Source organism: Coturnix japonica, chromosome 7 (assembly GCF_054131305.1).
Source record: "Coturnix japonica strain WE chromosome 7, WE-NBRP24, whole genome shotgun sequence".
In the NCBI taxonomy this organism is placed as follows: Eukaryota; Metazoa; Chordata; class Aves; order Galliformes; family Phasianidae; genus Coturnix; species Coturnix japonica.
In genome coordinates, this window is record NC_140669.1 from 6,278,345 (window position 1) to 6,296,458 (window position 18,114).

At 43.3% G+C, this 18,114-nt stretch overlaps 1 protein-coding gene across 7 annotated transcripts in view; it reads left to right on the forward strand.

Annotated features, from left to right (window-relative positions):
- The window catches only part of NCKAP5 (NCK associated protein 5), a 337,810-nt gene that overhangs the window by 108,814 nt on the left and 210,882 nt on the right, over positions 1–18,114 (forward strand). For 6 of the 7 annotated variants that reach the window (XR_014947868.1, XR_014947867.1, XM_085552166.1 and 3 more), the window contains exon 1: positions 12,479–12,609. Coding sequence is in view for 1 of the 7 variants with exons in the window: in XM_085552172.1 (XP_085408298.1) it covers positions 297–374 (78 nt within the window). In the remaining 6 variants the exon portion in view is untranslated. Of the gene's footprint in view, positions 1–296; positions 375–12,478; positions 12,610–18,114 lie in introns of those variants that run through there. The other variant, XM_085552172.1, reaches the window with a different exon arrangement.

Here is an 18,114-nt window from a genome sequence, read left to right on the forward strand (position 1 = left end):
CATGGATTTGTATTTATACATACCCTAATTTATTTGTGCTAGTTGCATATCCTCGCTGCTGTTTGTCTTCCTCATAGATAATCTCTGAAAACTGCATTGGGCTGCTATCCTACTTGTTTGTAATGAATACAAATTTGTTTTTAATATAGATTTTTTTATCACTGGGATTTGTGTGCATGTGGAATAACACTGGGTATGGGTACAAAATGAAGATGGACTCCACAAACTGGTTTTTACTCAAACATTTACAAATGCTTTGTACAATGAAGTAACCTTTTCATCTTTTTTTCATTTAGGAGTATATGGATTCAAACAAATACATAGAGCATCTCGTGACACAGCTAGAGGAACAGCGCTGGAATTTATGGAGGCAAGTACTATATACAAACATATTTATTTATGTTGTTCTGTTGGAAAAAATGCTCCACTCCATAGTTCTTGATTTCAAACAAATGCTTGGATATTGAGTTTGTGCACTATTAATGTCTCTTCAGGAAATATTACCTAAATGAAACAACTCAGGCATCACACAGCAGTTTAACTTTGCTTATCAGAGCAGATAAATGCACACAGTTTTCCCCATGTTCTATTTCTGAAGCACTGGATGCTCAGTGTACTTCAGTTTCTTTTAATTGGTCCGACTTTATTAAATGGTGTGATATTGAGTGGAAGCGTTTTCTCCAAATAGCACATGCAATGTAGCCGAAATAAAAATTAAAAAAAAAAAGAAAGAAAAAAGAAAAAACAACACCACAGTAGAACAGTGTAAGAATTTGAGAGTTTTTCAAAAATCAAATATACAAAGTTTTATAACTTTGCAATATTCTTGATAGCCCAGAATTTTCTGTCTCTTATGTTCATGTTGCCTAGTGGAAATTGTCCAGACTTAGCTCTGATCTAAGCAAAGAAGCAATTTCCATGTGCTAATGTTAAACTAGTGGACATTTCTATTCTGTCTTACAGCAAATGTGGTAGCAGCGTCACTGCTTCTGAAATTTATGTCAAAATTTGTGTTCCTCTGGTAGGATGGTTACAGGACCTCACAGAACTCTGTACATGTGTCCAGTCTAATAAATGTTATTTACTCTCATGGGTAGATCATCAGCTCTCTTGCAAAAAGGTCCTTACCTCATTGCAAGCACGGTGTCCTCTTTACAACAGCAATTTTATTACACAGTTTACTACAGTAGTTTTGGTTCTGTGTTGCTGCTGATGCCATGTTAGGTAAGATGAACAGTTGTGCGCCTTTTAAAATGTATCAAATGCCATCCCAGCACTTGGCACAGGTATTTTAGGTTCTCTAGGGATTTCTAGCTGTTTCTCAGGGCTATTCTAATGTAAGATGGTAAAGGGAGCATAGAAGTTGCCTAAACTTCAGAAGTCTCTTTCCCTTAATGAACTGATTATTGCTTGATCATTTTAAAATTAAATCTTCCAGAATTTCAATTTGTATAGAGTTGTTCTTATCACAGCAGACATAAAAAGATCTATGACAGCACATTACAATATGTCCTTGTACTTTATATTTACTTAAGTACTCAGTATTTCATGATAAAACACTCAGTATCTTATATCTTTATATTTCATACTAGCTTTGTATCTGAAATGATGTTTAATACAGAGCACATGAAGCAATAGCAGAGATGAAACAAATTCAACATTCTCAATCCACACTTTTTTTTTTTAATGGCATATTTAATTTGACCTTTTTTTTTTAAAGACATAGAGACGATGACAATTTCTATTAATATATAGTCAAATACAAATTCATCTTCATAGATTAATTTAATCTTTATAGATTAAAATGCAATTCAGCTTAGTAATGATCAAGGGAAGAAATAATGATCTGTCTGATTTTTCAGTTCAGAAAGAGTAGCCTTCCACATGACAGCACTACTTAGCATGCGTCTCACAAACCTCCTGTTCTGTAGGATATAAAGTAGCATTACAGCATTTACATCATTTGTGATATGAGTTTTGTCTTTTTCTGAGTAAATATTTAGAAGTTTGTTTAATTAATTCATATTTTTTTTAGTATTAAAAATAACTGGTACTAAAATGTAACTTTATGTTTAAAATCTGAGGAATCCTATTTGTGAGAATGAAGGTAATAACACGGTGTGTAAAACACAGTGTAGTGGTTAAATAGAAATTAAAAATATGAAGTTGAAAGATGAAAATGTCTTTGAAAAGTAGCAGAGAACAACTTTATTCATTATGAACGGACATTCAGTTGTGGTCTGAAAATTTGGTGTTCTTGGAAAAATTGAGAGTGCAATTTAATACTTATATTTAATATTATTTTATGGGATGTTGGCATAAGAAGTTAAGACTTAGTGAGCCCTAAAAGGTGAACCCTTCTGGTTTTTGCCAGTTGTCTTAGAACACTGTATTTCTCTCTTTTAAATCTATAATATGTTTCATGGTGTGGATTATGCTAATGGATCCCACTACACAGGGGCAGGACGAGGCTGTCTATAGCCAGACAGATGTCCCAATAAATCAGCACAGACCTCTTCTCAGACTTCATTATACTTCTGATTTGTGACTACCACAGTTTTAACCTGGTGGGTCACTGGGCACTGAACCTGACACTGACCGATAACCCCTGCTTTACTCTAGGCAGGCTAATAAAAAGAGCAGACACAAATCCTGAACGCTGATCTCCTTCAGTGTTCCTTACAGCATGGGCAGATTTAAAGCAGCCTGGCTGAGACTGAGCAGACTAAAGCCGATGTCATGGTGTGCACATCAATTTTACATTTCCAATTGTATAATGGGACCCTAAAAGATGTGGGGGAAGAAATTTCGTTTTGGAGGACTGCTCTTTATACATGACAAAAGCATCTGCTGTTGAGCTTTTATTGCTGTAGTTGCAGCCCCCAGGTCATGTTTTATTGCTATCTGCTAGAAGAAACCTCTGGTCCAGCCTCACAGATCCTGTTCTTACAGAGCTTCACTAGGTCACTAGTGGAGGTTCCTCACTATTATGTGGATATGAAGGCTTTCTTAATGGCTTTCCTTATGCTGAGCATCCTATAGTAATTACTTGCAAATTAAGAATGATGAAAGAGGCAGCATACTTAACTGGTCAGTAGTTCCCCCATTTATGCAGCTTCTTTGAACAAAATAAACTCATTTGATGTGAGGCAAATTCCACTTCCATCCATGTGAGTCACCAACATTTATCATTGGAGTTACATTAATAGTGTACATGTCACTGTATCAGCTTCAACTGGAGCATTGTGTTACTTTAGATTTCTCTGCCTTGTCTTGTCCGGAAATAACTTCAAATAGGACAAAAAGGGTCAGTGGTGAGTAATTCCCCTGCAGTGGTATTTCTCGCATACTCATCTAATGCTCTTTCTAATTCAGCGGACCTGCATTACTCTGTATAATTCTTAATAGAAGAATCAGATGAAGAAACAATGTGAGAGGCAGAAATTTGCTCCTGCAGCCTTTGCTAATTGACCTTGACAGTAGATCATAATTTTTAATTCTTGATGCTTAAGCCAATGACAGAAATTACTGGTTCTCTTAGCAGAAGAAAGGATTTAAGCACAAGATGCTCATCATAATGTGCAAGGGTCAGGTCCTGCTCTTAAGAACTTTCAAGGGAATTTTGCTGCTAGTGCTACTGGATCCAGTTCCAAACCTTCGGTCTAAGTTGATGAAAGCTTTAGGATATGCTGCATTTCAGACACGACGATCATAAAATAAATGAGGGATCAACAGCACTTTATTACCTTGTAGCAATAAAGAAAAACACAGAGGGGAAGAGCCACAAAACATCACCAACTTCATGTTTAGAAAACTGTTTTTAAAATAGATTCGCTCTGCTTTCATCTCCAGCATTAGTATGCTTCTATGCTCCTGGGTTTAATGCCTGTATACTAAAGAGGTGCCAAGTATTAAACAGGTTGCTTTTGCTGAAATCGCAGACTTCCATTGGGAGGCCATAATTGCTAACAAGCAATATAGCTCTGCAAGAATTCTTCATGGTGAGCACAGATTAAAATAACAACTGTGATTAGGTTTAAACTGCTTGACTAGAAAAGGACTAATCTTAGGGGAATAAGTTGCGTGGCAAAGAAATGAAAAACCCTGTGTGTAATATTACAGTAATGAAGGCTGTGGGGAAAAAAACAAATGCTACCCCAGCTAAATAAGGTTGTACTCTGCTCAAATATCTTTTTCTTGTCAGGGACTCAGCAACCCAGCCAGAGTGGAAATAAGGTCAAACAACATATCTTGGGGCTGCAACCCTATTTCAACCTGTTCTGAAAGATTCTGAGTAACAAAAGTTGCCTCTGGTCTGTGACATCACCTGAGTTAAAGACTAGATGCATTACCAAATTGCTGCTGTAGCCCATGAGCAGCATAGACTGGCTTGGTTTATAAGAGGTTTCCTTCCTCTTTGCCTCTTAGTTTTCAGTCCCTAATCCTGCCACGCCATCTTACCAGTGTTCAACGCAAGGAAACGCAAAGAAAAAGGAGTTTTGTGCTATTAGCCATTAGCAGCTGCCTTTCCTCTTTGTTGGTGTTTCTGGTTATTTTTATTGGGTTTTGATTTTGTCACATCCCCAGAACACAGGTGGATTTAGTATGATAATGGATTTGTAAAATCCCCCCCAAACACTGATGTCCTTCTTTCAGGAAATCCATCGTGGTAGGAGGTGAGGCTGGCAGGGACAGAGCAGAATTCAGTCACCACAGCTGCTCAGACACTCCCAACTGTAATAATATTATCACATATTTGTTTCTCCAAAAGTTGGGTTTCTGAGACATGTAAAAAAAATCACAATATATGGATAGCATATACATAATACATCTAACAGATGTTGGCAGTACTCCTTCAGATGTGCACTGCTACCAAAGATTAGCATCTGAATATGCATATTAGGAGATGACCAATTAATAACATATCCAATTTTTGGCCAAATGTGCCTTTCTTTAGATGAGTGCAAATTTGGATGGTTCACTGAGCAGTGCATGTGAGGTATCAGGCCACAAAAAGCACTGCTATTGTACTAGCTATGAATGAAAGACTTGCTTCTTTTGAATCCCTGGCACAAGGGATCCCTGTGTCACCCTATGGTGCTCACCAGTACCCTTCCATAATGGAACTAGGTAAGAGTACTCTGAATAACTAGCAGGTAGAAAAGCAGGCATTATACTTTTTTGCCTTATAAATAATATTTTTTTGCAGAATCCCAGACAAGTACGATGCAATAGGTTTAAGATTACAAATGGACCTTGTGTACACCATAAACCCGCTCTAAATACCAAAGCAGGGAAAATGTTGCGTGGAAGCTAGAGCACCTGTGGCAAGCTGCAGGAAAATCTGCATGTCGGTGTGCATCATTTAGCACCGTGTTCAAATGAAGACTGTTCACTGTGCTTTAAACAAATAACAACTGAAATAGATACCTTATGAAAGCTTACACCTGTTCAAAATATCAGAGGCACCAATCAGTCAAATAAAATAACTGTCTACAACTGATTACAGTTGATAGTCACTTCACATGTGACTATCAATGATCATGATCAATAAGTAAAACTACTTACACAGTAAGTCTGCAACACTAATCAGGCTTTCTTGCTTTTTTTTTTTTTTAATATAATATTTACTATGTTGACGTCAAATTAAGCACAAATTGATAAGCTGTGGTATATAGGAAACAGAGTGTGGGTTGATTTGAGCATAATACATTTGTGAAAGGCATTAATGCTGGAGACTGTATCTCAGCCTGTTCTTAATCTGAGAAAACTGCCATTAGCAGTGCACATCAGTTCTGTATGAGTCGGGGGTGAAGTGTCAAGCCTCAGTTACTGAAGTCATTACAGAAAGGATTTGGAACCATTTGAATACAAAATAATCTTGATACAAGCAAGTGTCTGGCAATCTATGCTAAACTGCCCCAGTTATAGAATTGCAGACAAAAGATGGAATAATGTTCTTCAAAAAGTATCTCAGTATGCTCATGTTTATAAAATGAAATAAGTTAAATTAAAAATGTTAATAACATTCTGCAATTAATTAGGGACTGGGGTATTTTTGCACAGATGTATGCTTGTCTTAGTAGCACGACTGCCGGAACCATGAATTGATTTGTTTCTCTTAAATTAAAAAATACAAAGCCTGGAGCAAAATATATTCGTTAGATACATTTGGTAAAATAAGGATCACAAATGTTCCCTACTAAGTTGAAAGGAAAGAAAAACTCCAGCAGGGAAGTATGAAGAAGGCCTACTTGACATATGGATATTTGTTAGAAGCACAACGCATGAACAGCCCAGAGTAAATTAGGTCCTCATTGATATGCTGGGAAATGACAAGTATAATACAAAAATATAAGCACGGCTCTTGTTTGTTTTACTTTTCTATACAAATGAACTCTCGTGTATTCAGACACACCTGTTACTTTGGTGGCTACATGGAGTTAGAAACAAGAACCAATTTGGGCTGACATTCAGTGCCAGCAGGTTTGCTCCTGCACCTCGGCCTGGTGCAGGTAGTAGCACTGTGCACATCATGCAGGAATGGCCACGTGCTGGTGCCAAGCTGTGGCCAAGCTCTCAGTTATGAATCCAAATAACAGATCAAAACACCAGCCTGCTGGAAATGAACAGCAATTAGCTGCTGTTGTTACCCAGAGGTTACCTGGTTCAAGTTTAAACGTCTCCAAATGCAAGCATCTCTATAGGCTGTTTTTATTGTTGCATACTGAATACAGTCTTCTGATCCCACTCGTGGCTGGACACAGCCATGCTTACCCATGTTGAATCTTATTTAACTCGTCAGATATTTCCAATGGCTGCACTGAAATTATTAACAGAGCAAGGAGAAATGTGTATGTGTGACAGTGATGTTGCCCTGAAGTGTTCCCTGTGACCCAACAGCAGCAGCACCCGCACGCTGCAACGGTTTCCTCTTTGGTAGAGGAAAATCCTTGGATTTACATCAAGGTAACAAAGTAAGAATTTGCATTGCTATAAAACCAGTTTTTTTTAAAAGTATTTTAAAATGAGTGCTGCATGGATGCAGGCTGTGATATGGGAACCTTGGGAAGAGGATTTTGCTGGCGGTCTGCGATGGGTGGGTGCACACAGGCACAGAAAAAAAGGGACAATTTATGAATTTGTTACTTTTAAAGGAATGCCACGTCACTGACCTCTTTCACTGATAAAGCAGCCAGAACAGACAGTGCTGATGGCAGCATTAGAAGAGGCCACTGGGAAAATGCACATGAAGTCATGCAAGCCAGGTTAGCAGCTTTCCTTGCAAATCAGTCCCACTTGTGCAAAAGGAAACTTAAATAATCACATTTAGCATTTCTGCTTCATTTGCTAATGCTGAACCATTCTTATTTCTTGTAAATTACATTAAAGCAAGGCTTTACGGCCCCATGTGAGAACAAGGCCTCATTGTTCCATTCCTACACAAAGTGAGTAGTGGTTTTCATCTCCTCAGCCCCAAGGATGAAACCAGGAATAACACAGCTCCTTTTTTACAGAGGAAAGTAAAGTTGTGATTATACAAAGTAATGGAGTTTATAGGAGAGATCTGTGTCTAAGCCGGGAGCTGAGCCGAGTTGCTGTGTCCCAGTTTGGTGTTAAGATGACTGCATTTCTCAATGTCACAGCACCACGTATAGTCAGCCTGCTCACTGCTATCTGGGGAATGACGTTCCTACAGCACTGCCTGAGTCTTTAAAAGGTTTTGCTGCTTAAACAGGCTCTGTGACAGCCCTGCCGTGTGCTCTGCAGCAGGAGAGTGTTTTCCTGTATCTGTGGTTCGTAGCATGGTTAAGTGTGGAAGAGCCCTGCTCTTGTCCTTGGCCCCACTCCACAGTATGAAAGTCCATTGCAAAGGATCTTTGTCAGCAGATGGCATTTGCAAGGGGAGAAAGAGGGCTCTGCCCCGTTCTCTTGAGACAATTCATTGTAACATATATTGATGTTCTGTGCTGGTGCTAAGGATCTTTACTACAGACAAAACAATGGATGTAAATGTGTGTCTCATCCAGCCAGGCCTTTTAAAGGATTAATACTGCTTTACTTGAGAGCAGGGCACCTGTGCAGCAAAACCGACCCTGTGATGCTGTCTCTTCCCATTATTTAACAGGTGAAGTGTGCCCTGACCTCTCGCTGCTCCCTTCCTGCTGTCCCCCCCAGGCTTTGCAGGCGCTCTGTGGCTCCATATGCTCTGGGAGCATTTTTGCAGATCTGTAGCTGCACACTCATGTGATTCCTTGTTTAGTTCTGGTGTTGACTGCAAGCAGGCAGGAAGAGCCTGGGGAGGTACCTTGCTACTTTCTGAAAGTCTTCTTGAATTCTGCAGGGTTTGGCTGCTCTCCTGCAGACATTGCACAAGACCCAGATCATGCCTGCTTTCTTATGTTAACCAACTATTTATTTCATTTCTTTATTCGTTAATAACAGTGTGCTGCTATAGCAGTAGTAACTCACACTCTGGGATAGGAACCATTTGCACGTTATTTTTTTTTAATCAGGAATAAATTCCAACATATTCTGCTGTAGGGAAAATATCATGCATTTACAGCATAAGCCTGTATAAACATTATTGTAATGGGTTCCGCTAGGGACAAGGTTTCACATATAAGGCAGTATTCATTAGATATTAAAGACCTGAGCATATTTTTTTCCTACTTAAATCAGCATGGCTCAGAATTTGCAAACTCTTGCTTATGTAGATATTCCCCTGAGATTCTGGAAAAAGAATAACAGCTTGCAAAATACAGTCCTCTTGGTTTTCTTGCCACCTGATTAGCTAGGCAGAGTCTAGAAAGCAGAACTTAAATAAGCAAAAAGAAAAGAAATAGAAAATCAGATTAATCTCTGGCAAAGCTTGGCAGTAAGAAGACACCAGCTTTGGCAGGATACTTAGTTTGCTGCAATTTACGTAGTACCTTTGAAAACAGTGGAGAAATGACCTGACCTGCCTCCCTGAGCTGCCAGGACAGGCACGTGCTTATGCAGCCCAGTCCTGGAAGGGGCTTGCCTCCTCTTTGAGCCTACTCTGAACTTTTCCCTTCAGGTGCATTCCTGATAATGTCATAATAAAACAAATACTGTTTTCCATTCATTTCAGTGGAAGCAGACTCTTAGTCCTCTACGAGGCAATCTGAGAGCCTCTTAAGCCCTCTGGAGCAGCACACACGTATGCTGTTTTTCCTGTTGGGCTTCCTGTATTTTTATCATCTTCCATTCTTCCTGGCTGGGGAAGAGAGATCAAATGCAAAGGAAGGATCCATCTTCCTGCAAGGCTCTGAGAGACAGCGATCTATAAACGCTGATCAAAGCTATAAGCACTCTGATTCTGTCTTCTCCTTTTCTCTAACAACGCTACTACAAATGCAGAAGGGCCAACGCTGCTCTGCGGTCAGTGCCAGGCATGTCGGGAGCTCATTCCACCTTTCTGCAACATGAAAATGTGCAAATGGAAGCACTTGAGCCTTTCCTGCAACATTCAAAACATGCACAAAATTCCCACGTAGGATCTGAATTTTGAATTTCCACTGGCATCAATAGAAAACTCAGCCTGTATCTGGCAGAGGCTGAAAGGAAAACTATAAGTGCTGCCAATTGTGCCATTTCTCAAACATGAGCACTGTAGTATCACTCCAAAGCAGTGGTGAGCAAAGTCATGAATGTTGTTTGTAGAGCAATGTATTGTCTGAAAAACATCTACGCCAGATAAAGTTACACAGGCCTAGGGACAAGCAGTAATGCTTTGGAACATGCACTTACTGCTGTGTATGAAACTCAGATACTATTAATGAGACACAGAAGAACAGTATTTGACTATGAGAAACAGGAGCTCGATAAGCATAAAAAAAATTAAAAATGTTAATTACAGCTTTAAATAACAGAGAAATTCTAGTTCTTTTTAATTACTAATCATTTCTGGATACAGATTAGGAGGCCAAATCCATTGGCTAATCTTGCATACCTGTAAATTCTTTCTAATGACCTAAAACACGTGGATCTCACTAGGAATTTAAGGTGGTCCTTAAATAAAAGCTGTCTATTCAATAATTTACACCCGATAGAAAGATGCATTCACTAGAATAGAGCAGCACTGTATGATTTGCTGTTCCGGACAGGAAAGGACCAACAGTGATCTTCCCACATGGTAAATAGTGGCTGCAGCTTGGGTGCACCCAAAGCACATTGCAAAGGGTGCAGTGGAGCTGGGAGGGAGCAGAGGAGGGCAGAGAAGGGTACCCAGAAGCATGGGATGACTGCTATCATTCACGGAACAAGGGCTCTCCACCCTGAAAACGGGGTACCTTAGGCAGGGGAACGGCAGATCTGAAAACAGAAGCTGTGTGGCAGAGCGGTGTCTGCTGGCTCCTTCAATGCAAGAAATACACAGCATCAGATACAACAGGTGGCGTGTCAGACAAACAAAAGAGATTTTTCATGCAATATGTAATCAAGCTTGAGAGCATCTGCAATGGGATACTGCGGATTATAAGGGCATACAAGGGTTCAGCTGGAGACTGGACAAAGTCATGGCTGATTACTGCTGAGAAGTACTGCACACACAGAGGGCCGGGAAGTCCTGAGCTCCCCAGTGTCCTCACCACAGAAAAGCACTTTATCCTGTCCTGGACACCCAGGTTTTGTGCTCATCAGAAAAACGATGTGAGCTGCACAGCCCCTTTGGCCAGATCCAGCACTGCCTCCGCCATGTCAGCTGTGTTTCAGAACACGCAGCCCCTGCAGCTCCCATCGCTGATTACAGAGGAATCAGAGCAGGCGATTTGGATTGATTGCGCAAGCAATAGGTATTACAACGTGACTGCATTTTATTGGAACGTTGTTATTCCTGCTTAAACAGAACATCAGCATATTTTAAACTCAGTAATTAACATCAACTCTTGGGAGAGTTGTTAAAGGTGTTTCCCTGCACAACAAAGCAATTAAACACATCAACAGGCATTACTTCAGTGCTGTGCGACCGCTACAAGATCCTGGCTTAAGCCATGACAACCTCATTCAAATGGAAGTTGGAACCCATTTGGAGAACCCAAATCAAGGGTATTTCGGGACCTTTTGTCTACCATTCTGCCTAGTTCCCTTCTCACATTTCTTGCCAGCTTCCTTTCAGAGTGTCGCAGTATTTCAGAGCGGAAGTCACAGCTAAATCAGCACACTGCAGGCTCCATATATTGCTCTATTACATGACATTAATTGCAGTGACCTCAGCAAATGGAGCTGCTGTGTCTCACCAGGCGAGTCGTGGTGGCAGTGAGAGTTGATGTTCTGGGAAGGTCATTTTTGCATTGACACATTCAAATAATATTTGAGGTTCCCTTTCTATGCTGGAAGAAGCAGCCCCCGGCATGGACGAAACTGCATGAACAAACCTGGCTGCTGGTTTATCTAAGACACAACAGTCTGGCTGCAAATTGCACCACCACAGGAAGAGCCTTCCTCTGCAAAATACACTCCTGCCAGTCTGTTGAGTGAAACCTAAGCAGCATCTCTGAGGGTGTATTTCATTTCCATGATGCATTTATCCAGGAGATTGCATTACTGCTTTGCTCAGGTGCTTCTGCACCTCTACAACCAAGAGGTCGGACACCTGCCTCATTCCTCCAGTACTTTTCTCACCTCTCATTAGCAGGTACAGCTCTGGCCTGCAGTCAGTGTCACAAGGAGCATGAACTCTGTGTCCGACACTTCTCAGCTACCTCATTTCCATCCTATCACTTTTTTCCCCTCTTGTTTCTAAGACCCCAACCTTCTCCATTTAAACCAGAAGATCCAGCCCCAGCTCTCGCTGTCTCTACTCTTGGATTCTCTTAAGTGCAACATATCTACAAATTTCCTATCGCATCCAAAAACAGAATCGGAGAATCACAAAATATCCCAGGTTGGAATGGATCCCGAAGGATCATTGAGTCCAACTCCTGAAATAACACTGCGATTGATCTACAGTCTGCTGGACCACGATGGCCACACAGCTCTTTGACCTCAGGCTGTGCCCTCCAGCAGCAGCGTTCTCCGGCACAGCGGGATTTACCAGCCGGTCGGACCCAACGTTGCCCTTACCCCGCGGGCCGTGCCTCCTTCCCACGCTTCCGACGGCCCCGAGGGGGACTTGGGCGGCGGTGGAGCATCGCGCGGGGCAGCCCCGGCACGGGACGAGCCGTATACACAGACAATGGCCGCCCCCGCCCGACCTCCCCCCCTTCACCCCCCCACTCCCGAGCCCCCGCCGCCGCCGCACGGTCGCCGGAGCCATTCAGTCGCGGCAGATGGGCAGGATCTGACGGGCAGGATCTGACGGGCCGCTGCTCCGCTGCTGCCCGGGGCCGGGGCGGGCGGCTCGGGCGGAGCTCCCCCCTCGCCCCCCGCGCGAAGTGCCGCCCCCGCATGTCGAGCGTCCCGCGGCCAAGGAGGGATCGGGGCACCGCGCGGCGCCACAAAGCGGAGGAGGCGCGCGGCGGCGGCGGGGGGCAGCCCGGGGGGGCGCGGCCCCGCACCGCTCGTCCAGGCGGCGGCCGGCGCTGCGCTCCCCGGGCCCGGTGCGGGCCGCCCCCGGCCGCCGCAGCATGTCCCGCCGGGCAGCAGGTAAGGCGCTCCGCCTCGCCTCCCTCACCTGCCCGCCGCGCCGCCGCCTCCCTTCCCCCGGCAACCCATCGCTTTCCCCGGGAACGGCGCGGACGGGCGCGGCCTGCGGGCGGAGGCGGCCCCGGCCCCGGCACCTGCTCCCGCCCCGCTCCCCGCCCCGCCGGGCCCGGCCACTGCTGCCCGCTGCGATGGAGGCCCGGGCCTCCCTCCTTCCTTCCTTTCCTCCTTCCTTCCTTTCCTCCTTCCTTCCCTTCTTCCTTCCTTCCTTTCCTCCTTCCTTCCCTTCCTCCTTCCTTCCCTTCCACCTTCCTTCCCTGCCTCCCTGCCGCCTCCGCCCCGCTGCGCGTCAGCCCGCGGCGCAACGCGCTGCTTTCCCCTTGGGCTGCTGCGCTCGCGGTCGAACCCTGTTGCATCCTGAGGCGGCAGCATCCTAAGGAGCCTCGCTGTTAACCGTTTTCACGTGATAATAGTAAATTAGTATTTAATTTAGGCTTGTCTGTGTAAAAAATGTCTTCTCCGCGTCGCATGAGCCGTGGACAAGTGGCTGGTGCCGATGGGAGAAGTTGAGCGGAGCAGAGCTCGGTGCAGGGCACACAAAGCAATGGGATGTGCTGAGGGCTGTTGGCTCAGTTGCTGGCCAGGCTGTAGGTTGGGCTGTTGGTTCAGCTGCTGGCTCAGTTGCTGGCTCAGTTGGATCTCAGTAGGGTGCTCGAGTCGCTGTCCATCGTCTGAGGTGGGCTTACCCCAATGGCACTCTAACTAAGCTAGAATAAGCGTGCAGTTTTCCCATATAGAATAAGTGTGCAGTTCCCTCATAAGAAAATAGTCAGAGCCTCATAAATAGCACGGCATTAGTGGCTCTGTGTATTTATGGTTCTTTTTTTCTCCACAAAGTTAAACTATTTCAGATCTGTAATCGTAAATGCCCCCTGCAAATTTCTGCTTGTCTTAAAAATGGCTGTTTTGGCTAAAACCTTTGTTTATCATCAGAAAAGTTTTTAGCAAGTGAAGTACCATTAAATAGACAAGTGATTTACATCGGGAGGTCAGCTGTGTACATTACGGGGTTGCAGATAAGCTGTGTAAGTAAACAGAAGCGCGGGGCTCAGTTATTGTGCATGGCCATGGAGATACCATGGGGCTGTTTCGCTAGTTAATAGCGCAGGGCTGCGTGGGAACTGTTTGATCTGCGGGACTTTTGCTTGGCAGCGGTTTACTTAAGGTTATTACACTCTGTTTGGAGACTCGTGTTTGCCAGCCATTATTGCATTCTTAGCTCCAGGCTTCCCAGAGTTACAGGTTAGTAGGTCAATAAAAAATTGCACTGAAATGCTGGAATGGACAGGCTGGGTTTTTAAATGCGGTTGGGGAATAACTGCAACAATCAGAACTCTCAGGGATTGGTCTTTCTTTCCTGTGTGTTTTGATGCCGGTTAATGGTGAACCAAAAATACTACTTTTGCCCTTGAACGCTGGGAACGTTTTTCCATTCCTTGTTAACAGAGGAAACAAATTGTATAAGCCAAATGCAGAGTTCCCTGTCAGGGTGAAGTGACCAGCTCCATACCCAGCCTTGCTGCCATCTGCCAGCCATCAGGGCAGCGGTGCCACTGGCGGTTGGTAGGGTTGCCAGTATGAGAGTATAAATGTCACAAGGTTCCTGCTGCTGCAGATTTGTGTGTTCTTTTAAGATGTGAAAATGACGGTGCCGTGCAGGGAAATGGTATGAAAAAGTATGTCATTAGATTGCAATTACTTTAAAAGCACCTTAATCAAATCTAAAGTCTTCCAAGGTGAAGCACTTTCAGATCCTGGTTGCAGGGTAAGTTCCAGTAGCCCGGCTCTGCTGTCTTAATGCCTGCAGACCTGCAGCACGTGCCATGTCCTTGCTCTGCCAAACACTGGAAGCCCGCAGTGAGCCATGTGCACGGAGCAGCTCCATCCGTGCCATCCCATGCAATTTACGTGCTCAAAGTGAAGCATATGGCTGCCCTGTGCCGGGCTCAGCGTGCGCTGACAATTACGGGTGGATCAGATGTTCAGAGCAGAGGAAAATGAGAAAGGCCGCAACTTGTGGATGGTTTCATCAGCTCACATTCAGTTTGCTGGTAGGAGCTCAGGACGACCACCACCTGTACTTCATGTACATTCAGTCTGTTCTGTTCTTGTTTTTGGAGTGCTTCCTCAGAAAATCATTCCTGCCTCCATTTTTCTCGCCTGTCTTTGCTGTTAATTGATGTAGCTCATATTGACAAGCATTTAGGTTTAAGCAGGTATTCGACGATTCTTTCTGAAGCAAAGAACCCCCCTTTTTGTAGTAGCTGTATCGTGGTTACTTCTCTGCTCCTGTGCCAAGTTGGGTTCATTACAGCTCTTGCTGGGCATTGCAGCTGTGCCACCGTTGACTCTAACAGATAATCCCCTGCTCAGTGCCAGAGATACTCAGCAGCAAAAGCCAGGTGTTGTATATAAATCCACTTATCACACTGATTAGTTTTCCTTTTAAGACCCTGATTTTGCCACCAGTTAGCCACCTGCTTGACCTCAGGGCTGCAGCATTGATGTATGGGGGTGATTCTGGGTGTGAAGCCAAATGCATGTAGGTGTTTGCAGGATTAAGGCTCGCAAAGATGTGCTGCGCTAAAAGGTGGAAGATCTAATAAAAGGCCTCTCTTGCTTCTACCCCCCAAGAATTATGGTAGGTGGTTGAGATGAATGTGGTTATTTAGTTAAAATGTGGTCATGTTGTATGATGGAGCTGGCTTGGGACTGGTGTTTAAGCAGCATGAATCTCGTTTCTGCTTTTGGTTTGTGTGCCTAAGGATTGGGGTCGCATCTTCCACCTGTGCTGCACCATGTGAAGCTGGGATTGTCAAAGCGCTGATGTGGAATTGGCACCACTCAGAAGTCAGACAGTGGCGGTGCAATTGTAATAGTACTTGTATGGAAAGTCAGCCAGGAGCCTGATGGGTCTGAGGTTTGTGTTTCTATTATGAAGAAGGTCTGGAGGGATTACTGCAGCAAAATACTGTTTATTGTTTCTAGCTCTTTGATATTTAGCTCTCATTTAAATTGGGTAATGGAAACTCCTACACCAAAGAATTAGATAGAATTGGGATATTAGATAATGGATACAGGCCTGAGCTGATGGGGATTGAATTAAAAAAAATAATCAGGCAAATTCTTCCTTCTTTTTTTCTTTTTCTTTTTCTTTTTTTTTTTTTAATCATTAATATATTTTTAATGTATTCAGATGATTTAAGCATAAAGACTGGGTGTTCTGCCAGCAAGACTTGATATGCAAAATTCTTCTAAAAGCCAGAGACCCTGGAGTTCTCTGCTTCTTTGGGAGCTGTTTTTTTTCTTCTATTCTCCCTTGAAATGAAAATGGGAAGTTGTGGAGTTCTTGGTGGGTTTTTTTTCAGAAGGAGTGAGGTTTTACAGTGCTGAAACTAATGGCTCACAAAGGGGAGTCAAATACTTCTGCCTCTTGCTGTGCTGTACGCACAGATAATTCACATCTGAAACATAAATTATTCCTCAGAAAAAGCCAAATGCGAGTAAGAAGGGCAAAAACAAGGTATGGAAAGAAGTTTGATGTATCATAGAAACAAAGTTTTCACTGCTGCTCTATGTTGTAAAAGAACAAAAAAAAAAGTACTCTCTTTTTTCCCCTATCTCTCATCATAGGGTCTCCCTTAAGTCTCTGCTGTTCTGACTGTTCTGAGCCAACCATTTACCAGTTGCTTTCCATATACATCTTTGTTCCATTTTCTAATAACTTTCCTTGCATTGTGTGTAACTCCCTTTAAATAGACTCTTGGCTCCTGGAGGTATGTGTTGTTCGAAATAGATAATGCAGCTGTTCTCTCATTACATTCACTTGAATCCTTAAGGCTTCCCTGTGCCAAGGCTTGCCCATGTTGTTGCTCTAACCTACTTCAGGAAGCTAAAATCTTTGTCCCATTGTAGATTTGCTAACAAGAAAGATACCTGTGTAAGGGTTCTTATTGTGAGCGATTGTTTTGTTCTGAAGATACTTCAAGACTTTAGAATGATAATTCTGGTTTCCTTTGCTATAATTATCCCCTTTCTTTTCCTTTTTTTATGTTTTTATTAATTGCCTGCATACCTCATCTCTGCCCTCTGTGTACACCCATGTTCCAGTATACGTTTTGAAACTTGGATACAGAAGCTGAATTTCACTTTGTAGGGCGATGACCCCACTAACTTGCTGCAGCCTGAAGGATGACTGTGTCATCAGTGAGTGAGTAACTGTGTGCCATGCAATAAGCAGAGAATGTAGGCCAAGGCAGTGTAATAAAGTCATCTTCCTGTTGACTTTGGGTAAGGTCCAGAGCTACCAGTCGAGCCATACTCAACATGTGGTACCTCTTGGCTTTCTTTGCATTGGCAATAAAGTAGTTCCTGGTGGCTGCTGAAAATGAGATTGAGTCATAATCACTCCTATGGTTGTTAATGGGAATCGTACCTAAACAGCTTTTGAGTAATTTACAGTGTTGTGTCTGTATTCCAATTCGGTGCTCCAGCTGTCATCCAGGAGCACAGTTTCTTCAGGAGGAAAGCTACAGGCTCACCAGTGATGTGGCTTTGTGTCTTGATGCGAGGCAAGCTTTCAGCTAAGAGGACATTAAATTACCAGTGAAAATGCATATAGTGGATTAAAATATGATAGTAAAAACATCTGCTCTAAAAGCAAAGGTTAGAGAGATAAACTACATTGTATAAGGAAAAATAAGGAGAAGTGGGTGAGTGAGGAGCTGCTTTCTCTGGAAATCCAGATTTCATTCATGAGGTCCAGCACTCCAACAAACCAAAGTATCTGAATGTTCACATCAGAACTGCGGGGACTGGAACTGTCACTGCCTGCTGTTGTATCTTACAGCCCAGTATTAAACTTCTGGGTAACAGGAGCCTACAAGCCTGGTGTCTACTACCTTGTAAGCATGAACGCCATCTCTGAGAGCCAGAAAGCCTAAAATATCTCAAGACACCCCACTTTGGACTCCAAGGGGGGGGGGGGGGTGCTCCTTGTTTGAGCAGTGGCTGAAGGCCACTCCTGGTAATTGGTTGAGTTGTGGGGGGCAGTCTAGACATGTTCAATGACCCCACGGTAGGAAGGAGAAAAAAAAATGGAGTTGAGTAGGACCAGCGATGACTTTCTTGTTGTTTTAAGCTGGGAAAGACTGTAATAGATCTGTATGATGAGGAGCAGTATCCACAGGCAACGAAAACAAGAGGAGGAGCAAGGCAGGTCTTGTGAATGGAAGAAGGGATTGGGAGTTCAGATGATGTGCTTCATGATGATATCTTGACAGGTGAGGAGGAATAAAATGGCCCTGCTGGATCTTGATTTACTGCCTCTTGCTGGAAAGTGATGAAATTGTAGCTGGAAAGAGAACAGCAGATTTGGAGAAATTAAAGGTTGGAAATACTTAGTTGCAGAAGGATGTTCTGTTCAGTCTGAAAAGTGGTACTAGGAAA